The sequence below is a fragment of the Squalius cephalus genome (genome assembly GCF_949319135.1).
Source record: "Squalius cephalus genome assembly, chromosome: 8".
NCBI classification, from domain to species: Eukaryota; Metazoa; Chordata; class Actinopteri; order Cypriniformes; family Leuciscidae; genus Squalius; species Squalius cephalus.
Window position 1 is genome coordinate 9,987,737 of NC_137129.1, and position 18,533 is coordinate 10,006,269.

At 38.2% G+C, this 18,533-nt stretch overlaps 1 protein-coding gene across 1 annotated transcript; it reads left to right on the forward strand.

The window, feature by feature from the left end:
* The first annotated feature begins 10,813 nt into the window (after window positions 1-10,813).
* On the forward strand, window positions 10,814-17,597 carry trib1 (tribbles pseudokinase 1). Its single transcript, XM_079878450.1, has 3 exons — window positions 10,814-11,428; window positions 11,971-12,263; window positions 15,962-17,597. Exons 1-3 carry the CDS (start codon window positions 11,144-11,146, stop codon window positions 16,425-16,427), a joined length of 1,044 nt encoding a protein of 347 aa, XP_079734576.1. The 5' UTR covers window positions 10,814-11,143; the 3' UTR covers window positions 16,428-17,597.
* Window positions 17,598-18,533: the final 936 nt, after the last annotated feature.

Consider the following 18,533-nt stretch of genomic DNA (forward strand, 5'->3'; position numbering starts at 1 on the left):
TGTAATGGACGTAGGCCAGTAAGATCTGTGCGTGTAAACCTCACTCCCCTGGCCTCAAGAGGCACGCTAGAAACTGATGTTAGTTGCTGGCTGCGGCCTTTAGCGTCCTCGTTAGCATGCCTGCCTCCTATGCCAGAGACCCCGGTTCGAATCCCGCTGGGAGCAGGTCAAGAACGGTTATGCGTCGTTGCATTCTGAAAAGCATTTGTAGCCACAAATGGCACATTAGCATAAAATCTCTTCTTACACTCTTAAAAATAGAGGTTCCAAAGAGAGGTTTTAGCAGCAATGGCATAGAACCACTTTGTTTACCCAAAGAACCTTTCAGTGAACAGTTCTTAAAAGTAAAAAAAAAAAATCTTAGTGTGAAGAGCATTTTAATTATCCAAAGAACCTTTTTTTCAAAACAAAGAACCTTTAGTTCAATGTACAAGTTCCATAGATGTTAACGGTTCTTCCTGGAACCACTAATGCCAATAAAGAAACTTTATTTTTAAGAATGTTGACAATCAGTTCTTGCAAAGTAAGTTGACGATTCAAATAATGTGTAAACACATTTTTCTTTTTCTTTTTTTTTGCTGTTTGCTCAACTAATTCAACACAATTCTTTTATCAGAACTTTTGTCAGATTTCATTGCATGGCTATGTTTACATTTGCAAAATAAAAGTTTGCCCAAACCATTTGCATTGGGACTACATTAGTAATTATCTTTGCCTTAACTGAAACTGGGGAGGGGATTTCCAGTTCCCAGAATGTTTTGCATGGAACTGAATTAGGAGAGTAAATGTGGAAATTAAGTGTTATTTTGTGTTTTTGAAGAAGAAGAAAAGGTTGACACTGGATAGTGTTTAATGTTCTATTGTGTTGGGATTTAGACAAGTTTCTGTTATGTTGTGGTGAAGAGTGGAGCTTGTGCTACTTTGAGGACAGGCTTTTGTGCATGAAAAACTACGCTGTATGTTGCTTTAATCAATGAGTAATTACTGAACAAATGTCTCCTCTTTCTTGTGCTTTGTGTGCCAACACCATACACACATATGGTTTCTTATTTTTTTGTTACACTACATTTTGTATGATAATAATTTGTGCTATTGTTACTTACTACCTGAAAGAGATTCAGTTGGGTTTCTTTGGCATGTCTTATTTTAAAGTGTATCTCTCAAATTGTATTTCACTGCTTAATTTAATGACAAAAAAAATTCTGATGTGTGAACCACTGTCCAACTGAATTATATTCAGCCAAATAATTTTTTGGCCATACATTTGAACAAAAACATATTCCACAAACAGGAAATTTCTAATAACAGATAGACGGTAACTGGGTGTGCTTGGCATTAGACCTGAAGAACACAAGAGAACTGTGAGGATACACAGCGTAATGGAGGATCCCTGCTTTGTGTCCGTCTGCCTTTGTGCTGAGTGTTTGTTTGGGCAGGACAGGATGTATAAGGACATCTGGAGGAAATCAATCCAGTGTTTTCTACCCATCTCCAGGACCTTTGAGTGTGTTGTGCATGGATGGTCATGGAGAGGACACCACTCACTGTGATGCTCAAGATCTACATATGTCTAATATAGGTAATATCGGTCTTGGATATGATTGTACATGACCCAGATGTCAAATAGTTAATGTTTAGCAATGACATTCAGTCGAATGTTGAGTCAATGATTCAATGACACATTCAAAAAGGCAGTCACTTGCTTTGTTCCTGAATTAATCAGCCACTTTGAACAAATTGGTTGAATGATTCAATGACTCACTCATTAAAGCAACACTAAAGAACTTTTTTTTTTACCTTAAAATAATGTTTCCAAAATCGTTTCAGTGGTTCATCAAGTCGTAACAGGTGAAATGCACTTCAGCATTCGCTTTGCAGCCCTATATCTGCTATAACCGCACTATGCAAGTTTGCCAGATCGGGTAGCGTTTCTGTAGTTCGAATGAGACATAAGAAACTACAAATTTGACTTGCTTTTGGCAAGCGTTACAATAGTCATTATTTTGTTTTTCTTTGTTTCTGATGTCGCAATACATCATACTTTCAAAATCATGCAACATACCTTGTCTGTGGACATCGTTAATTCCAAAGCCGGTGCTGGATAAACAGCGAGTGTGTGTGCGACAGTAGGCTGCGGTAGGCTAAATTATTTACGACAGCGGTAATGGACAATTTGGGCAAATAAATGGACAAATAAAACTTTATAGTGTTCCAACCTGTAGGGTGACCGAAGAGGAAAAGTTCTTTAGTGTTGCTTTAAGACAGTCACTTCAGTTTCCTATGTAAAGTATCATTTAATTATTATTATTTATTTTTCATATTTCTCTATTCCTTATATTTTATATTGTATATGTTTCTATGGGCAGCATGGTGGCTCAATGCTTAGTGCTGTTGCCTCACAGCAAGAAGGTCACCTTGCATGTTCTCCCCATGTCAGCACAACCCTACGGCCCTAGAAAGTCATACAAGGATCAAAGGATCAATTTCTATATGTTATAATTAATATATGAATCTCATAACCTTATTTATGCAACTATAATTGCAGTGTAAGTGCATTTATGCCACCTCTGACCATAGAGCACCACTTAGGTGGTGGAATGGGAGATTTGCATCATGGATGCGCAGCCAACAAATCTTCAGCAACTGTGTGATGCTATCATGTCAATATGGATTCAAATATATATTGTAACATATTTCAAAATATGCACAAAAAAAAAAAATGTATGCCAAAAATATATTTGGTAAAATATATTTAAAAATTTAAGTAAATATATTTTCTATCAAAATATTTTTTGGCCATTTTTTGTATATTTTAGAAAATTTATTTTGAAAATATGAATATGTTTTTAAAAGGTAGCCTATTTAAAATATATATTTTACCCTCCATATCAAACTAAGAAAATACATTTACATATTTCACGTTTAAGAAAACTTGTTGTCTGTAATACATGAAAATAACACATTTGAATAAAAATTAACATACTTTATAGTGTTAAAAAAAATGCCTGCCACAGGTCAAAATTTCTTCAGGAATTGTTTGAGGAACAAGACAAAAAGTTCAAGGTGTTGCCAGGTGGTTTTAATCTTGTGGTTGATCAGTGTTGATACAATATATAGTTTTGATCTCTAGGCTATTGCATCTACATTTGCATTTAGCCTAAATGCAGGCTAATGATTTGAATATATTTTCAATTTCAAAAATATCTTCACTATGTACCACATATATTTAGCATATATTTTAAATATATTTCAGATCATTTTTATTTAATTTTTATTTATTTTTTGCAGTATGGGAAGCTATACAAAAAGTAGCTGTCCACACTGAATAAAACATCTGAACTATACTATGAAGCTCTTGAGTAGCGTCACTGTTTGTAGTTTTCTAGAGTTCAGGTAGAACTTACAACTATTAAAACTTTACATGTTGAATATGATCCAAAAGGTTGCTGTTACTCAGACAGACCAAGACACAAGCATGGTGGTCTATCACGTTAACTCACTTTCTTCCATCACGAGCGTTGCAGGAGCTGGCGTGTTGCATTGCCTTCTTCTCTCACCAAGCAAGTGTCAAAGAAGCAGCAGGGGAATGTCTCTCCTCCTCGGCCAGCTCCGGCTGTTTCCATTTACCTTCCAAACTGATGAAAATATTTACTCCTGAAAACCAAGAGGATAATTTTCCTTCTCTGACTGTATTCCAAAGGCATCTGGACTGTGTTAAGCGCTTTTGTGTGAGGTGGGAACAGACTGAGTGTGAAGACAAAACCTGAGGAATGTCTACACAGTTAACTCCTGAACCCAGGATGACCCATCGTGACACTGAGACATCACTGTTTGCTTACTGTGGTTATAATAATATGAACACTGAGTTGAGATGTTCATAAATGGCACCGAGTTGCCTTGAACTCGCAAAATGAATTGCCCTGGCATATTGAGTCATCAAGAACGCCATAGAAATATGGAGTTTATATTAAGTTCAGTAACTTGCTAAACTATGCATGGGCTGGCGCACAGACACTCGTGACGAGATTTTCTCTGTTCCCATCTATCAAGTACAGTGTGTTCAAAAACAAGCAGGCCTCATCCCATCTCCAGACTGCGCGTACTGTATGCCAATTCTTTGGACTGCACAGCAGCTGATATTCAATCTAGTTTGTTTTGTTCCTCTCAGTATGGAGTCTCATTATCCATATATAGGGCTATGCTCGCCTTTGTCCCGGCTCGTTCAATTCCCATGAAGATATAATTCACAGCCTCATTTCATATCATTTCCCTCATTGTGGGAAATTTGGCACTCTGTGGCGAGTGTGTTGCAGTCAGAGAGGCAATTTACATAATGAGTTTGTTTTTGGTGTCAGCAAGAGCCGTCGGAAAGCTTTCGTCATCCTGTTTATAGTAAAGCTAATCTCATCATCAGCTTTCAGGGACGACAGACAAAGCAAATACGGCTAGTTTTGGTCTTTACTCCTCATATGGCATGTACAGCCTTGTGTCCCGAGCGTATCACGACTCGATTTGGCGAGTGAGAGTTCTGACAGGTCCAGGGAACAACAGCGGGTACATCAACATGCCAACAACCCGAGGTGGTGGGCACGACAGATCACGCTGCAGTCTATTATTATAACTCATTAGCATTAATAATGCATGTTTCCTTCTCTTAATTACCTCCGCCTCCATGCTAACGTAACACCTCAGCACTCACTTAATACACACTACCTCAACGACAAGTATGAACCAGTCACTGACCCTGAACAGAGCTCTCACGAGTCCACGTTTGGAAGCAATGGTTGTGTAACCCCTGCACACCTCTGAACAAAGCTGACTGGGGCACTTCTTTTCTACTCGAGTTGAGCAAGTGCTGCTGGGCTAAATGCACTTTAGAACTGATGTTAACAAGTTTTCACTAAAATTACACTTGACACCAGGGTCTGCTGGGAATCTCTTGACGCTGATCCAGCGTCAGGAATGAATGTTTAAGGGGCAATATTTGCCCCCAGGAAAAAAACATTCCAGTGCTTTTTACCTATATAAGGGCATATCGCTAACAAAGAAATGTTGTATATTTGTGTTAAATGCTTTAATTGAATTAATTGAGTTCAGACTAAATTGGAAAAGTTCCAATTTCTAAAAAATGTCCAAGTTCTAAATTGGAAAAGTTATGAAATATTATCACGATTTAAATAACTGTTTTCTATCTGAATATAGGCCTATTTTAAAGCAGCCATTACTCCAGTCTTCAGTGTCACATGATCCTTCAGAGATCAATTCTAAAATGCTGATTTGCTGCTCAAGAAACTCTTATTATTATCAGTTTTGAAAACAGTTGTGTTGCTTAATATTTTTCTGCACACCGCGATACTTTTTTTTTTTCAGGATTATTTGATGTTTAGAAAGTTCAAAAGAACAGCATTTATTTGAAATAGAACTCTTTCATAAAATTATAAATATCTTTACTGTCACTTGACAGCAGTTTAATGCATCCTTTACATACAGTATCTATAATTTGCTAAAATCCATTTTAGAATTTCTTACGTTAGATTAATGTTAGTGTGTGTGTGTGTGTGTGTGTGTGTGTGTGTGTGTGTGTGTGTGTGTGTGTGTGTGTGTGTGTGTGTCACTTTCATGAGACAGAGAAATGGATATGTGAAAAGGTAATGCAGAGGTTTTCCTCCTGAGGATAATGTGACTAAAAACAGTTTACTCACACTGTACTCCAAACGTACTACTACATTTTCCTCCTGGTCTTCCCTGGCATCCCGCCATAATGCCTATGAAATTATTATTTTATCCTTTCATGGTATTATTGGTGTAAATCTCCTCCGTTGCAGTACAATGCTGAAGGCCATTGAAATCCTGTTAATGTGCTGCAATTAAATTCTTTTTGAAATGCTAAGCTCCCTCTCCTTTGATAATTTCAGAACTGTTGACTCACTGTTGACGACTGGAAGGTTTAGAAGGATTCACGCTGACGGACTCGAGACAAGTGTAAACTGTAGGCACGTACTTGAGTGGCATTAACGCGACTTTAAGAGGTTCCCCACTCTTCTATGTCTTTTCTAAATGGAATTAAACCCAGTCACTCCATGCTTTTGAAACCTGCAAAGAACTATTAGTAGAACAAAACGTGATATTACGGCAGACATCGCAAACGCCGACCTCGCCATTTAGGCATCATATGAGAATCTCAACACAGCTCCACATTCCAAACCTCATTCTTAAGGTCATGATTGTAAGAGTTACCCTGCCTCTCAGAATGATTGTACTTTTATTTTCTTGACTGAAGTTGAAGCCTGGCGCCTGTGTGGTGTGGGGAACTGCCCTTGGCCACCACACTACACTTTATTTCCTCAGGCTTACAGGATGAGCTCTTACTCATCACAGTTGATTGTTGATGATAACACTAACCACAACAAACACTGGAGTTTTCTTTTGTGTAATTGGATCCTGAAGAACACGGTGTAGAAAAACATCTCCAGCATGGGAAAATTTCAGTAGAAATACAGAAGCTGCGTGGAAACTTAATAATGGTTCGACTTGCCCTGTTTGAAATTTGATGCTGGTTCAACCGTGGAATGTTTACAAGAGCGTTTTAGTGGTGTTGAATGTGAGCCAACGTGACTGAACGTATTATGTCTTGTAAACCATGAGGATTTCAAAATCTTGCCACTTAAGATTTTTATGAGCCTAGCTGTAGATGCAACTCTTCAAAAGTCCCTGCACACAGCTGTGACCAAACCAAAGCCGCTGAAGAGGAAAGACTCGTGATTGAATTACCGTGGTGCTGTTTGTTTCACAATCTGCTCACGGTAGCCTTCTGACCTTCTGACCCCCAGCTGTGGGAAAACACACGATCACAGCTCCTAAGATAACTGTCAGCCGCACTGCACCGTTTCAATCACGCCATCTTTTTTTTTTCTTCATAATAATTACTCATAAACATAGTTTTTCAATAGCATTATTAATTCACCCTTGATTGCTCTGAAATAATATTTACAGGAATGCAAAACGACACATGACATTTCGGATTTCTATGCAAGTCTAGATCCGCAATACAAAATAAAAGGTCATTGTGACTTTATATCTTACAATTGCAATTTTATTTCTCACAATCGCTACTTCGTGTCTCATAAGTGTGACTTTAAAGGGATAGTTATCCAAAAGGAAAAATATTATTTCTAACCTTGGACTGTTACCCTTTAAGAGACTTTTAAAAAGTGTACTTACAGAAATAATAAAAGAATATGCTTAAGTACAAACTGAATATAAAGTTTTCGGACACTTAACTGCATTTTATTTGCAATTAAAATGTTTTATTATCACAAATATGAAGATGAGAGTCCACAGGTTCCAATACAAAATGTCTTTAATAATAAAGGAAACTCAAATACAGAAGGCGTAACAGAAAGTGCGTAAAACAACCACGAATAATGACTGACAACTGAGAGTGAACAGGGAGGAACTTAAATACATAATTGTGATGAACTAAATGATGAACAGCTGTGGTGATTGAGTTAGTGTCCATGGAAACAAATGAGCGGCGGTAAACTAAGACAAAGGAACACATGTGACTTATGAATACAAACTAAAAGTTCATGAAAACGAAAACAATATTAAAAATATTATATTAAATGAAATTAGTTGAACTTAAGAGTGCTTTTTTATACTTTATCCTTATATGTAATTTCATAATTACTTCTATTTTCTTTGAATTATTATAAGTGTGCTGCGAAGTATTTGTACTGAGAAGCATTTATGGTGAAAGAATATATATTTGAATGTAATTTCTATTGTAACTTTCATGTCATATCATTAAATATATTTGTAATTTCACATTTGTAATCATAAAGTTGCAGTTTATATTAACTTTAAATGTAATAACCGAATAACACTAGTTAAAATTATAATAAATTATTTTATTCATCGCAAATAAATAAGTGTATTTTTTTTAAAAGCATGACAAAAGGTTATTAAAACATATTTATTTAAAATGTACTTTTAATAACAGCACAGGAGTTTTTTTTCTGAATGGGAGCAGCTGACGCTCATAATTCATATTAAAGGTATCGACTCATTTTTTTCATTTCATAACTCCTGACACAAATTAAGACATAACTGTCACTATAAGTTTCTCAGAATACAATAGTGGTCAAATACTGAAACTTGAGTCTTATATCTTTTTAATGATGTATAGTTTGTCAAGGTAATAACATTAAATCTGATAGTAACTTCAAAAAGGCAAAGGTTAACAAGGTCAAACTTTTAATTTGACATTATTTCAAAATGCACTTTTTTGGTGTGTTAAGAAACAAAGTCACGAGAGTGGCCTTTTTCAGTAACATTATATTATCTGCAAGTACAGTTTTAGATATACCTTTAGAAATTTGAAATACACTACAAGCACGCATTCATTACAATTAAGCACCCTTCTTTTTCACAAGGGGATCCTTTTAAACCTCACAACTGCAACTATTTTAAACCTTATCTCACATACCCATTTATTTTATTTTTTTACTCTGAGGCAAAAATGGGCTTCCAGATAGCTGAAGTGACTGAAATGTTTTTTCTGTGTGGTAAACCTATTACTGGCTTAACACCTTTTGGACCATGTATAGTATTCATAACTTCCCTATTTGATGATTGCTTTTGCCAGTCATATGCATGGTTAAAGTTCAGCCACAATTATGATGTAGCCTTCCCGTCAAGGCCAGATTCACCCTCCTAAACCAGCCGACATGCAAATATCTAAGGAGAATGTACACCTGTTCCTGGCTGAGATGTTGAGTATACAGAATGATCGGTTTGCTTTGTCTTTGCTACTGGCAATGAGTCAGCTAATTACAATGGAAAAGAGCCCTGTTAGGGCTCTCAAGCGAGAATGACCTCAAATAGCCATGTTCTCTGAATCACATGCAAACACAAACCAGTGTGGTCTCAGTGACACCTGTTTATGTCATAACAAATGAGAAGTAGATATTTCCCATGGAGACTAAGGTGTTTTACTCTAAAGGGAGAGGAAGCGCAGAAAACCTGTTCTGTTCCTGCTTAACAACATGACTAATGCACACATCAGATACTTTGAGTCATCAGAGAGATATTTTACAGTCAAAAAAAAAAAAAAACATGATTGCTAAAAATAATCCGTCTTTAATGTCAAATCCTCAATCCGACCATGTTTGAACTCCAAACCTGCAGCCGAACCATCTATTATATTCTGTCACGATTGAATTCAGGCAACCAGGACAGGAACAATGCGTATACTGAAATATTCCACACTTCTTTTGGAACTGCAGGAACCCAAAATAGTAATTTAACACTGCATAACCTCTGAATACTTCTATTTGTCTTTTATTTTAGACTGTGATCATTAGCCCACAAAACACTCATTTACCTCATTAATACTGGAAAAAATGACTCTGGATAGCTCTGGTATTTTAAGCATCAAAAACAGTCCACATTCCCTTGAGTCTATTCTAAACAGGGCTCTCTTTTTCTGTCTAGTAAAACAGGTGCTCGTTCAATTACACCCTTCCAAATTAAGAGCGCTCACTCACAACCAATGCACAACGGGGACAAAGGTTCCAATAGTGACTTACTCAATAGTCTGTGTGGGACATATGCAGCCGATTAAGAACTGCATCAGATTTTATTTTGTCACACAATTGATGTTTAAAACCTAATGTGGGAGTCGATGTCTTGTGTGTGTGTGCCCCGAAGGCTAGTAAACTATTTGCAGAGGTATGCTAATATGCCAAATGACATGGTAGACACAAATTTATTTTGTGCGTCATAGACATATGCTTTTCTGCTCTTTGTGCATTCTCCTTGTTTAAATTAAACAAATATCTCCATAGAAAGATCTATGGAAGGACACTCCCTTGTCTTTCTCTTTATGGCGATGACTCATCAGCGCATTAACAAATATGAACTGCAGATATATGTACAAACCCACTGATTCCTCAGACGCAGACTTTTTTGTAGCTAAGCATGATAAATATATAATTATGGTTGACATAGCCTGTTTGCAGAAAGATGATATATCTTAAACATATGGTAAGAAAATAAACACATGAATGTGCAGTGCACTAATGAGCACAATAACCCTCTGGCCTCTGAATGTCGAAATAAGTTAATCATTGCCTGGCCATGTGTTTTGATGAAGAATGAAAAATATGAATGCAACTTCCTTGGATTTCACAATGCCAAACATTTGGAGTAAATTGTAAACATTTGAAAAGAATACAAAGGCATCGGTTTTGCATAAGTGTTATTTAAAACGCTTTGCATGCAGATTTGACTGCTGAGGGAAAGGAAAGTTGATTAAACTAGCGCTTTACTATTCATCTGGAAGGTGAATGGCATGTGGCGATTGCTCAATCGTCGAGACTGCATGAATGTGTCACTAGAGAAAGTCTGAACCGGGCGGAGTTCCAGCATTAAGAAGTCCGATTCATTTTAAAGAATCGTTTCGTTCGGATGAATTAATGAATAATGCTTTTTTTGAGACATCACTCAAAGGTGTCCGCTCAAGTAGGCTATACGTGCTCGACATTATGCATTATTTTGTGTAGGCTACTGAAACACATTATTGTCGATGTTATCGCTTTGTTTTCGATTCGGCTGTATCGCTCGTGTTTTTTATGGATTCAACATCACCCACGTCACCCACCTCACAGTTTTACTGCCAATATTCTTCTCCCATTCAGTGGAATGATTAAACGAAGCTTGCGAGTCGATTCAAATGAATCATTCAAATGAACCGACTCGTTCGAATCGGACATCAGCTGAAAGTAGAGCTCAGAAAGCAGCATCAGTAGTTGAGTCAGACAGCCCTTCTCTCGGGCTCAGACCTACACCGGGAATATTTCACACCACACAGCTGCTCCATACTCTCTTGGGCTTTAATGTTGTCCAAAAAAGCTTCAGCGGACTAATGCAAAAAAATGAAAAACAATGGATAAGAGAAACTGCAAACCTATGACACAAACACCTTTTTTTGCATTTCACATTAATTGACGAGTAAATTGGATTTTTTTTCTTTCTCCTTTTGCAGTGCATTGCACATATCTTTTTCTGGAATATGCTTTCGTAAAATCCGTCGGATCACTCCGGTAGCTAATATCAGTTTCAACTACTGTAGTTTGTAAGAATGAGTGTGCAGTGGATTCATAATCCGGTACCGGGAAGACACGGACACAAGCGCTTTGACACAGACGAGCCCGTGAGCAGATGTCCGCGGCTCAGCGAGTCTTCAGCTGATGCTGGTCTCCTGGGTTCCTCTCCGGGATCTCCGGTGAGCGGAGCTCCTCTGAGCGTCACCTCAGCCCATCAGGGTCCCGCTCGCATCGGCCAGTTCCTGCTAGTGCCCCTGACCGACCGACCGGGGGTGCACAGCGCTTTAGACATGGACACAGGAGAGGAACTGCTCTGCAAGGTAAACCACTGCATACTATAATGTACATGACCTATATAAGTATGATCCACTTTTGTTTAATAATACATAACCAAAAATCGAAATATATAGTCAGCTGTTATCAGTATTATTATTATTAGCAAAACGTAAAATACTGCAGGACTTGTTTTAAAAAACAATTGCATGCATGTACTGTATGATCAAAAAAATCTCACAATACACATTAAAAATGTTGAAGCATATAAATAATTGTACGCTATCAGAATCTCTGTGCAGGTTACTAGGGATGCTATCAGATTTATGATATGTGGATCTTTATCAAATATTTGCAAATGCACCAGCATCTGAGTCAGATATATGGGGCTGACATGATACTCAAATAGAATGTGCATGATTATTGCTGCCACAAACTTCACAAGACATTCAACTTTTTATAGCATGTTTGTGTTTGATCCGTACAGTATCACGGTCTCCATTTAACCTCCAGTGAACTTACTTTATCAGGTCACAATTGTAAATGTCTTATGATGACACTTTCTTTCTTTTTTTTTTGCCATCTGCAGGTGTTTGATATGGGCCAATATCAGGAGAAAATAAGAGCCTACAGCATGCTTTCAAATCATAAGAACATTGCACAGATCAAAGACATAGTTCTTGGGGAGCGCAAAGCCTATGTTTTCCAAGAGAAGGATTTTGGTGACATGCACACCTTTGTAAAGAGCAGCAAGAGGCTTCCTGAAGACCTGGCTTCCAAGCTTTTCTACCAGGTGGTGTCTGCGGTGAACCACTGCCACCAGGTTGGCATCGTTTTGGGGGACCTCAAGCTTCGCAAGTTTGTGTTCTCAGACGAAAAAAGGTGAGAGTTACAGTTTGTGAGTGTGAGTGTGAAAGCAGAAAGAGTTTTTTTTGGGGCAAGCCAGGTGCAGAACTGTACCTCATCTATCAATGCTGTGACACCAGCAGCGTTATACTTGAATAGTGTCGGTTCTACATTCATTCAGTTCTCGCTTCCTCGCAGCTGTGTGACACATCACAGGTGATTGGTGCTGCTTCCCTAAATATTCAATGGAACAAACACTAAACACTCACTTCCGTAAGAGGAACGACTGGTAATCAGACCTCTGGACCTGTGTCAGAGATTTTTCTGTAGAAACTGAGAGTCCTCTGAATTATGCAAGTGAATTATATATAAAAAGCAAATGGCCTAAATAAAAAAATTAAAAAAATCATCCACAGTCCCCAGTGAAGGGAACATGGGAGCTGGCTAACCTACCTATATGTCTGTCTATATTACTTTAGAAATTTCTTTTGATATTTTTATTACATATTATTTTATTATACCTTTTATATAAAATGTTACTTATAAAAAATAAAAATAAAAAATGAAATTATATAAAAATAAAAACTTTTATATATAAAATATTACTGTATATATATATATATATAATTTAAATTAAATCTTATTTTATATATATTTATATGCAAATATATAATAAATAAAATTATTATATATAAAATATCACTTTTATTTATTTTATTAAAAAAATTTTTTTATATAAAATATTTCAAAATTGATAAATATAAAAAATAAATAAATAACTTTTAAATATAAAATGAATGTTTATATTTTAACAGAGACTCTTTAATTAGCATGCTGACATCTTGCTGCGTTTTTGCTGTTAGACGGTTTTGCACAGTAAAAAACGCATCTCCGTTTGGGGGTCAGGTGAACTCAAAACTCACCTAATTATACAGCGCTTCCTTAAAACCAGTTAGTCAACTAGTCTTTCAAGCAACCTACCGACTAGCTGATTTAGCAAATATGTGTATTTCACATCCCTCAGTACATACAGTAAATTCGCTATTTCTGGGGCAGCATTTTACACCTGACCTTTGGGCATCGGTTTTCATTTGAGTGAATGGAAGTAGACAAGCAAGTGTAAGAGGACGTAGTCACCCTTCTCTCATAGCAGCCAACGGGTGCAGCAAGATGAGTCATAGCAATGCACACAGAGGGGGAAACTCACCATTCAGGATCATACCCACACACCCCTGAATACGGCATCACTCGAAGGTGAGGAGCGCCGGTTGCGACACTGGCAGACTGGCGGCCTGTCCCGGCAGACGGCGTCTAGCGCAGACGTAACCAGGGCATGCTGACATTTGCTGAGACCAAGCGCACAAAGAGACGTTATCTTTTTTATTTCACTTTGTTTGGCACCATTCAGCGTAGTGACAAGTTATGCAAACCTGCTGTTCTTACAATATCTTTCCGCAGGACGGATTGCAATTTCCATAGCTGGAATAGCTTTTGCGAAATGCGGTAATGATGAGCGATGGATAAGCAACAAAAAATTTGAAACTGCGATAACGTAGAGATGCAGTGTGTGATGGCATACACAAAGACGCTCACTGACCTGGAATGCGTCTGTAGTTAGATTGTGAAACACACGCACGCACGCACACACAGGCTGGCTGGGCAGGGGCCGTTTGTGCGTCACTGATGTAACAGCGCTGTTCGTGGGTAATAAGGCACTGCCAGATGACATAAGCGTACGGCACAGGTGCAGGAAGAACACAGTAGACCTGCAGCACAGCGCAGTGCACTCATTTGTCCTCAGTCTCTCTGTCTGTCACACACACACAGGACTATGACTCATTCTCTCCACCTCTCTGGCAGAATGCAGTTGTGTCATCCACAAACCCCCCCAAACCGAGGCTGATAGCCAGTGATGAAACACAATAGCATGCAGAGCAGCTCATGTTTTACTGACAGGGATACCACAGACTCACGGGTCATCAGCTCTGTCCACAGGGATATTCCTAGAGTAGTAGGGGATTTGTTTCCTGATGGAAATTGAGCTAAACTTAGCCCAGAGTTCACAAGAATACATTACGAAGCGCTTCAGTGTTTATTTTACGTGCGCGCATTGTGGAAACTTTCATGCGTGCTTTTGTTTAAACGAAGGTCGTAATTAGACAAGGCTCGGCCCGTCCTTTATTTGTAGTAGTAGCGCCTGTTTGAGGGTCAGGACACTTAGAGAGGCTGTCTTTTCCGTGATTTACATGCACTGCAGTCCGTGAGCTCAACAAAAGTGACGGAGAGTTATTTCAGCTCCATGCACAATAAAGGAAGGCTTCAATCACTTTGTTTAGAAATGGAAGAGCAAATGTATCAGTCTTACGTGGAATCTGTGACTACAGAGCTCTGCAGAAAACTACGTCGATTTCCTCAGAACCGGATCACCTGTCATGAACTGAATTATACACATCCTCCACCCATTGTGTGATATTTCATCTATTTGATTATGCTTACAGTTCTTGTTAAGAGTGCGAGGCAAGTTCAGCAAGGATGCATTAAATCGATCAGATGTCACAGTGAAGACATTTATAATGTTACAAAAGAAATGCTGTTCTTTTCAAAGAATCCTGTAAAAATATGACGGTTTCCACAAAAATATTAGTGTTTTCAATATTGATAATAATGAGAAATGTTTCTTGAGCAGCAAATGAGCATATTAGAATGATTTCTGAGGGATCATGTGACACTGAAGAGTGGAGTAATGATGCTGAAAATTCAGCTTTGCCATCACAGGAATAAATTACATTTGAAAATATATTGAAGTAGAAAATGGTTATTTTAAATTGTAATAATATTTCACAATATTTGTCAGGGTTCTGTCACCTATAGTGTGTTTCTTGGTTTTGTGACAGAGCCCTGACACTCCTGTATTCTCCTGTCATTGTCTGTGTGTATTGTTTCTGTCTTGTGCTGTATCACACACAGCTAGTGTTTCTCACGTTATCTTGTTCTGTGTGAACACACGGCTTATGAGTGTCTCTCATTAGCTGCATGTTCGTGTCTTGTTCAGTGTAAGCTCATGGCTAGCGAATGGTTATTGTTGGTCATGTGCTTGTGTATGATTTCATGTTTGATGTGAGCACATGGCTTGTCTCCTTATGCTTCCCTGTGCCATGTGTGTGTGTGTGTGTGTGTGTTTTTCCTGTCTAGTCTAGTCTGTAGTGTTTTCCCCCACGGGGTAGTTGTGTTTGTGATTTGTTTTACTTTAATAAAGCCCATATTCCTCTGCATCCTTGAGTCCTCACTTCAACCCGTGACAATATTACTGTATTTTTTGATCCAATAAAGAGACAAAAGCATAAAAAATGTACCCACTCCAAACATTTGAACGGCACTATATTTTTTTCCTCTCTCAAATTTTACATAGCACCCCTTTGCAGCTTTCTGAAGGGTCCTGAATTCCCATTTGAAAACCCCTCTATTATACAGTAGTATAACACGTGTGACCAGGAGCATGCAAAATGTGATTCATTTCCACAGGTTGATACCAGTTCTGCTCAATACCACCACGTAAAGTGGCAAACCACTTTAACACCGATTTAAAACTTGGGTGAAACCAAAACCCAGCCTATTCTGCAAAATTCAACACTAAAATCAAAGTCTACATCTGTATAAACCAGTCTTATGATATTCTTCACAGCCACAACACAATAACTCATGTCATTGTACTAACCACGATGTGTTTGTTTTAGGACCCATTTGAAATTAGAGGGTCTGGAGGACTGCCATATTCTGTGCGGAGAGGACGACTCCATGTTCGACACGCACGGCTGCCCTGCGTACGTGAGTCCGGAGATTTTGAACGGCGGCGGGTGTTACTCGGGCAAGCAGGCGGACGCGTGGAGCCTCGGTGTCATGCTGTACACAATTTTGGTGGGCCGCTACCCTTTCCACGACCCGGACCCCGCGACCCTGTTCTCTAAGATTCGACGGGGCACGTACTGCCTTCCCGATGGACTGTCTTTAAGGGCGCGCTGCCTACTTCGCAGTCTGCTCAGAAAGGACCCCGGCGAGAGACTGACCACCTCAGAGGTCCTCATTCACCCATGGTTCCACAGCAAAACGCTGGACACAGGAAACGCAGAACAGGAAGTTAACCTCAGAGAACAGACAGTGCCCCAGATAGAAATGGAGCAGGGTGAGGATCTTTTCTCCTGAGGAAACCCAATATAGCTTGAATATGGACCAAAACTGTTGGTTATCTCGTGGGTTTTTTTGTTTTTAATTATTTGGTTTCTTATACAGATTTTGTAATAGATTCAGAAGTATACACTCACTCAAAGTACTGTATCATCTATGTCAGCTTTAAGGACAAGTGTGCGCACAGCCAGTGTATTTTGAAGTCATTTTGGTGCTAGTGAACCATTCTTGTGCTGTGTGACGTGAGTGAGACTGGGCATTATGGGTCATGTGATAATAAGAGAATGTGAGAAGTGAGAATGTCAGCATGGTGACTAACCTCGGCCTATGTGCCAGACCTGTGGCTTCACTCTTATGCTGTCAAAACGAACCGTGCCGGTTGACTCACCCATCGAATACCGCAGCACCAAAGGTACATGTCTGCTTTGATAGGAGGAGAATGGCAGTTCAAACGTTAAATGTCAGTTATTGACCCTTAAAACTCTGTCATACAGATTCTTAAATTCAGTGAATTTCCAATAAATGTTCAGAATGAGCCTCAGGACAGATACAAAGAGTTACAGACATATACAAAGTGTTCATTCATCCTGCTGTACCCTGATCTCTCTAGTCATTCTAGTCACAGTTTCCTTACTTGAATCCAAGGGATCCTCATAAAAGCATGAGACTTCAGTATGGCAGGCCAGTTCATACTGCGGGTAAGAAATGAGATGACTCAACAGCTGGGCGTTGGTGTTATGAAGAGGATAGGGCTATGAACCTCACTATGACTGTATGCGTATCTACACTCTCACTTTAAAGTAAAGAGAACAGTTCTACAATAGCACTACTGTAAGGGTAGAATGTCTTCTAAAGGTCTGTTTTCTGCTGCCCTCGTGCTGGGGGTTGTACGTTACCTCTGAATCCAAGCATAATGGAGAGATGCGACGTTTATGGTTTGTGAAAGGCTCTTTATAAGCAAAGGCTGGAGGGTATGCAAAATGTCTGTCTCATGCATGCAGCACATGGGGAAAGCTGACACGAGTGCACAGAGTTCATATTGCACTGTGAATTATGTATTTGTGACACAAACCTCAAGGCTTGACCATGAGGGTTTAATAGTTAAAATTCATTGTAGAAATGAGCATGTGTAAATATGTAAATGTTAAGTGTGTGAAAAAAATTGAATAAAGATTACTCTCTTATTTACATTTGTGGTGCATTCTGTGAAAAACCTATTTCTAAATGCATAACTTTTGTATGAAGCAAAATTCTATTCCTTATGATTTCTTTTTCAATATTCAGAAGTCTCTAAAAATGTTCTTAAAGCCTCAAGATTACCCTTGTGAAAAATTGTATTGAATGTGCACTTGTAGTGTGCTTCAAATCTTAAAAGTATACTAAAGAACTGTACTTGCAGATAACATATTAATGAAATAAAAGGCCACTTTAAGGGATAGTTCACCCAAAAATGAAAATTCTGTCATCATTTCCTCACACTCAAGTTGTTCCAAACATGTATGAATTCTCTCTTCTGCCGAACACAAATTAAGACATTTTTGAAGAATACGGGTAACCAAACAGTTGATGGGCCCCAATGAATTCCATAGTAGGAAAAAAAATACTATATCTTCTTTTGTGTTCAGCAGAAGAAAGAAATTCATACAGGTTTGAAACAACTTGAGGGTGAGTAAATGATGACAGAATTTTCATTTCTGGGTGAACTATCCCTTTAAGTGCACTGAAAAAGAGTACAGTTTCTTAACACACTCAAGTACACTTTAAAAAATATTTTGTCATGTTGTCAAGTTTACTTATTTTGCTGTTGACTAACACGTCAAGTCCAGTGTGTGTGTTGTAGTGTGTGATTCAATATAACATTTAAAGCTAACATATTTTAAATGTACTAAATAGCAACTTCATTATTACAAATGTGTATTTTAAAACGTATTTAAATACCGGTAAATGACATACAAGTTTCAATAGAAATTATATTAGAGGGATAGTTCACCCAAAAAATAAAAATTTTGTCTTTTATTACTCACCCTCAAGTTGTTCTAAACCTGTATGAGTTTCTCTGTAATGCTGAACACAAAAGAAGATATTTAAAGAATGTTGGTAACAAGACAGTTGATGGCACCCATT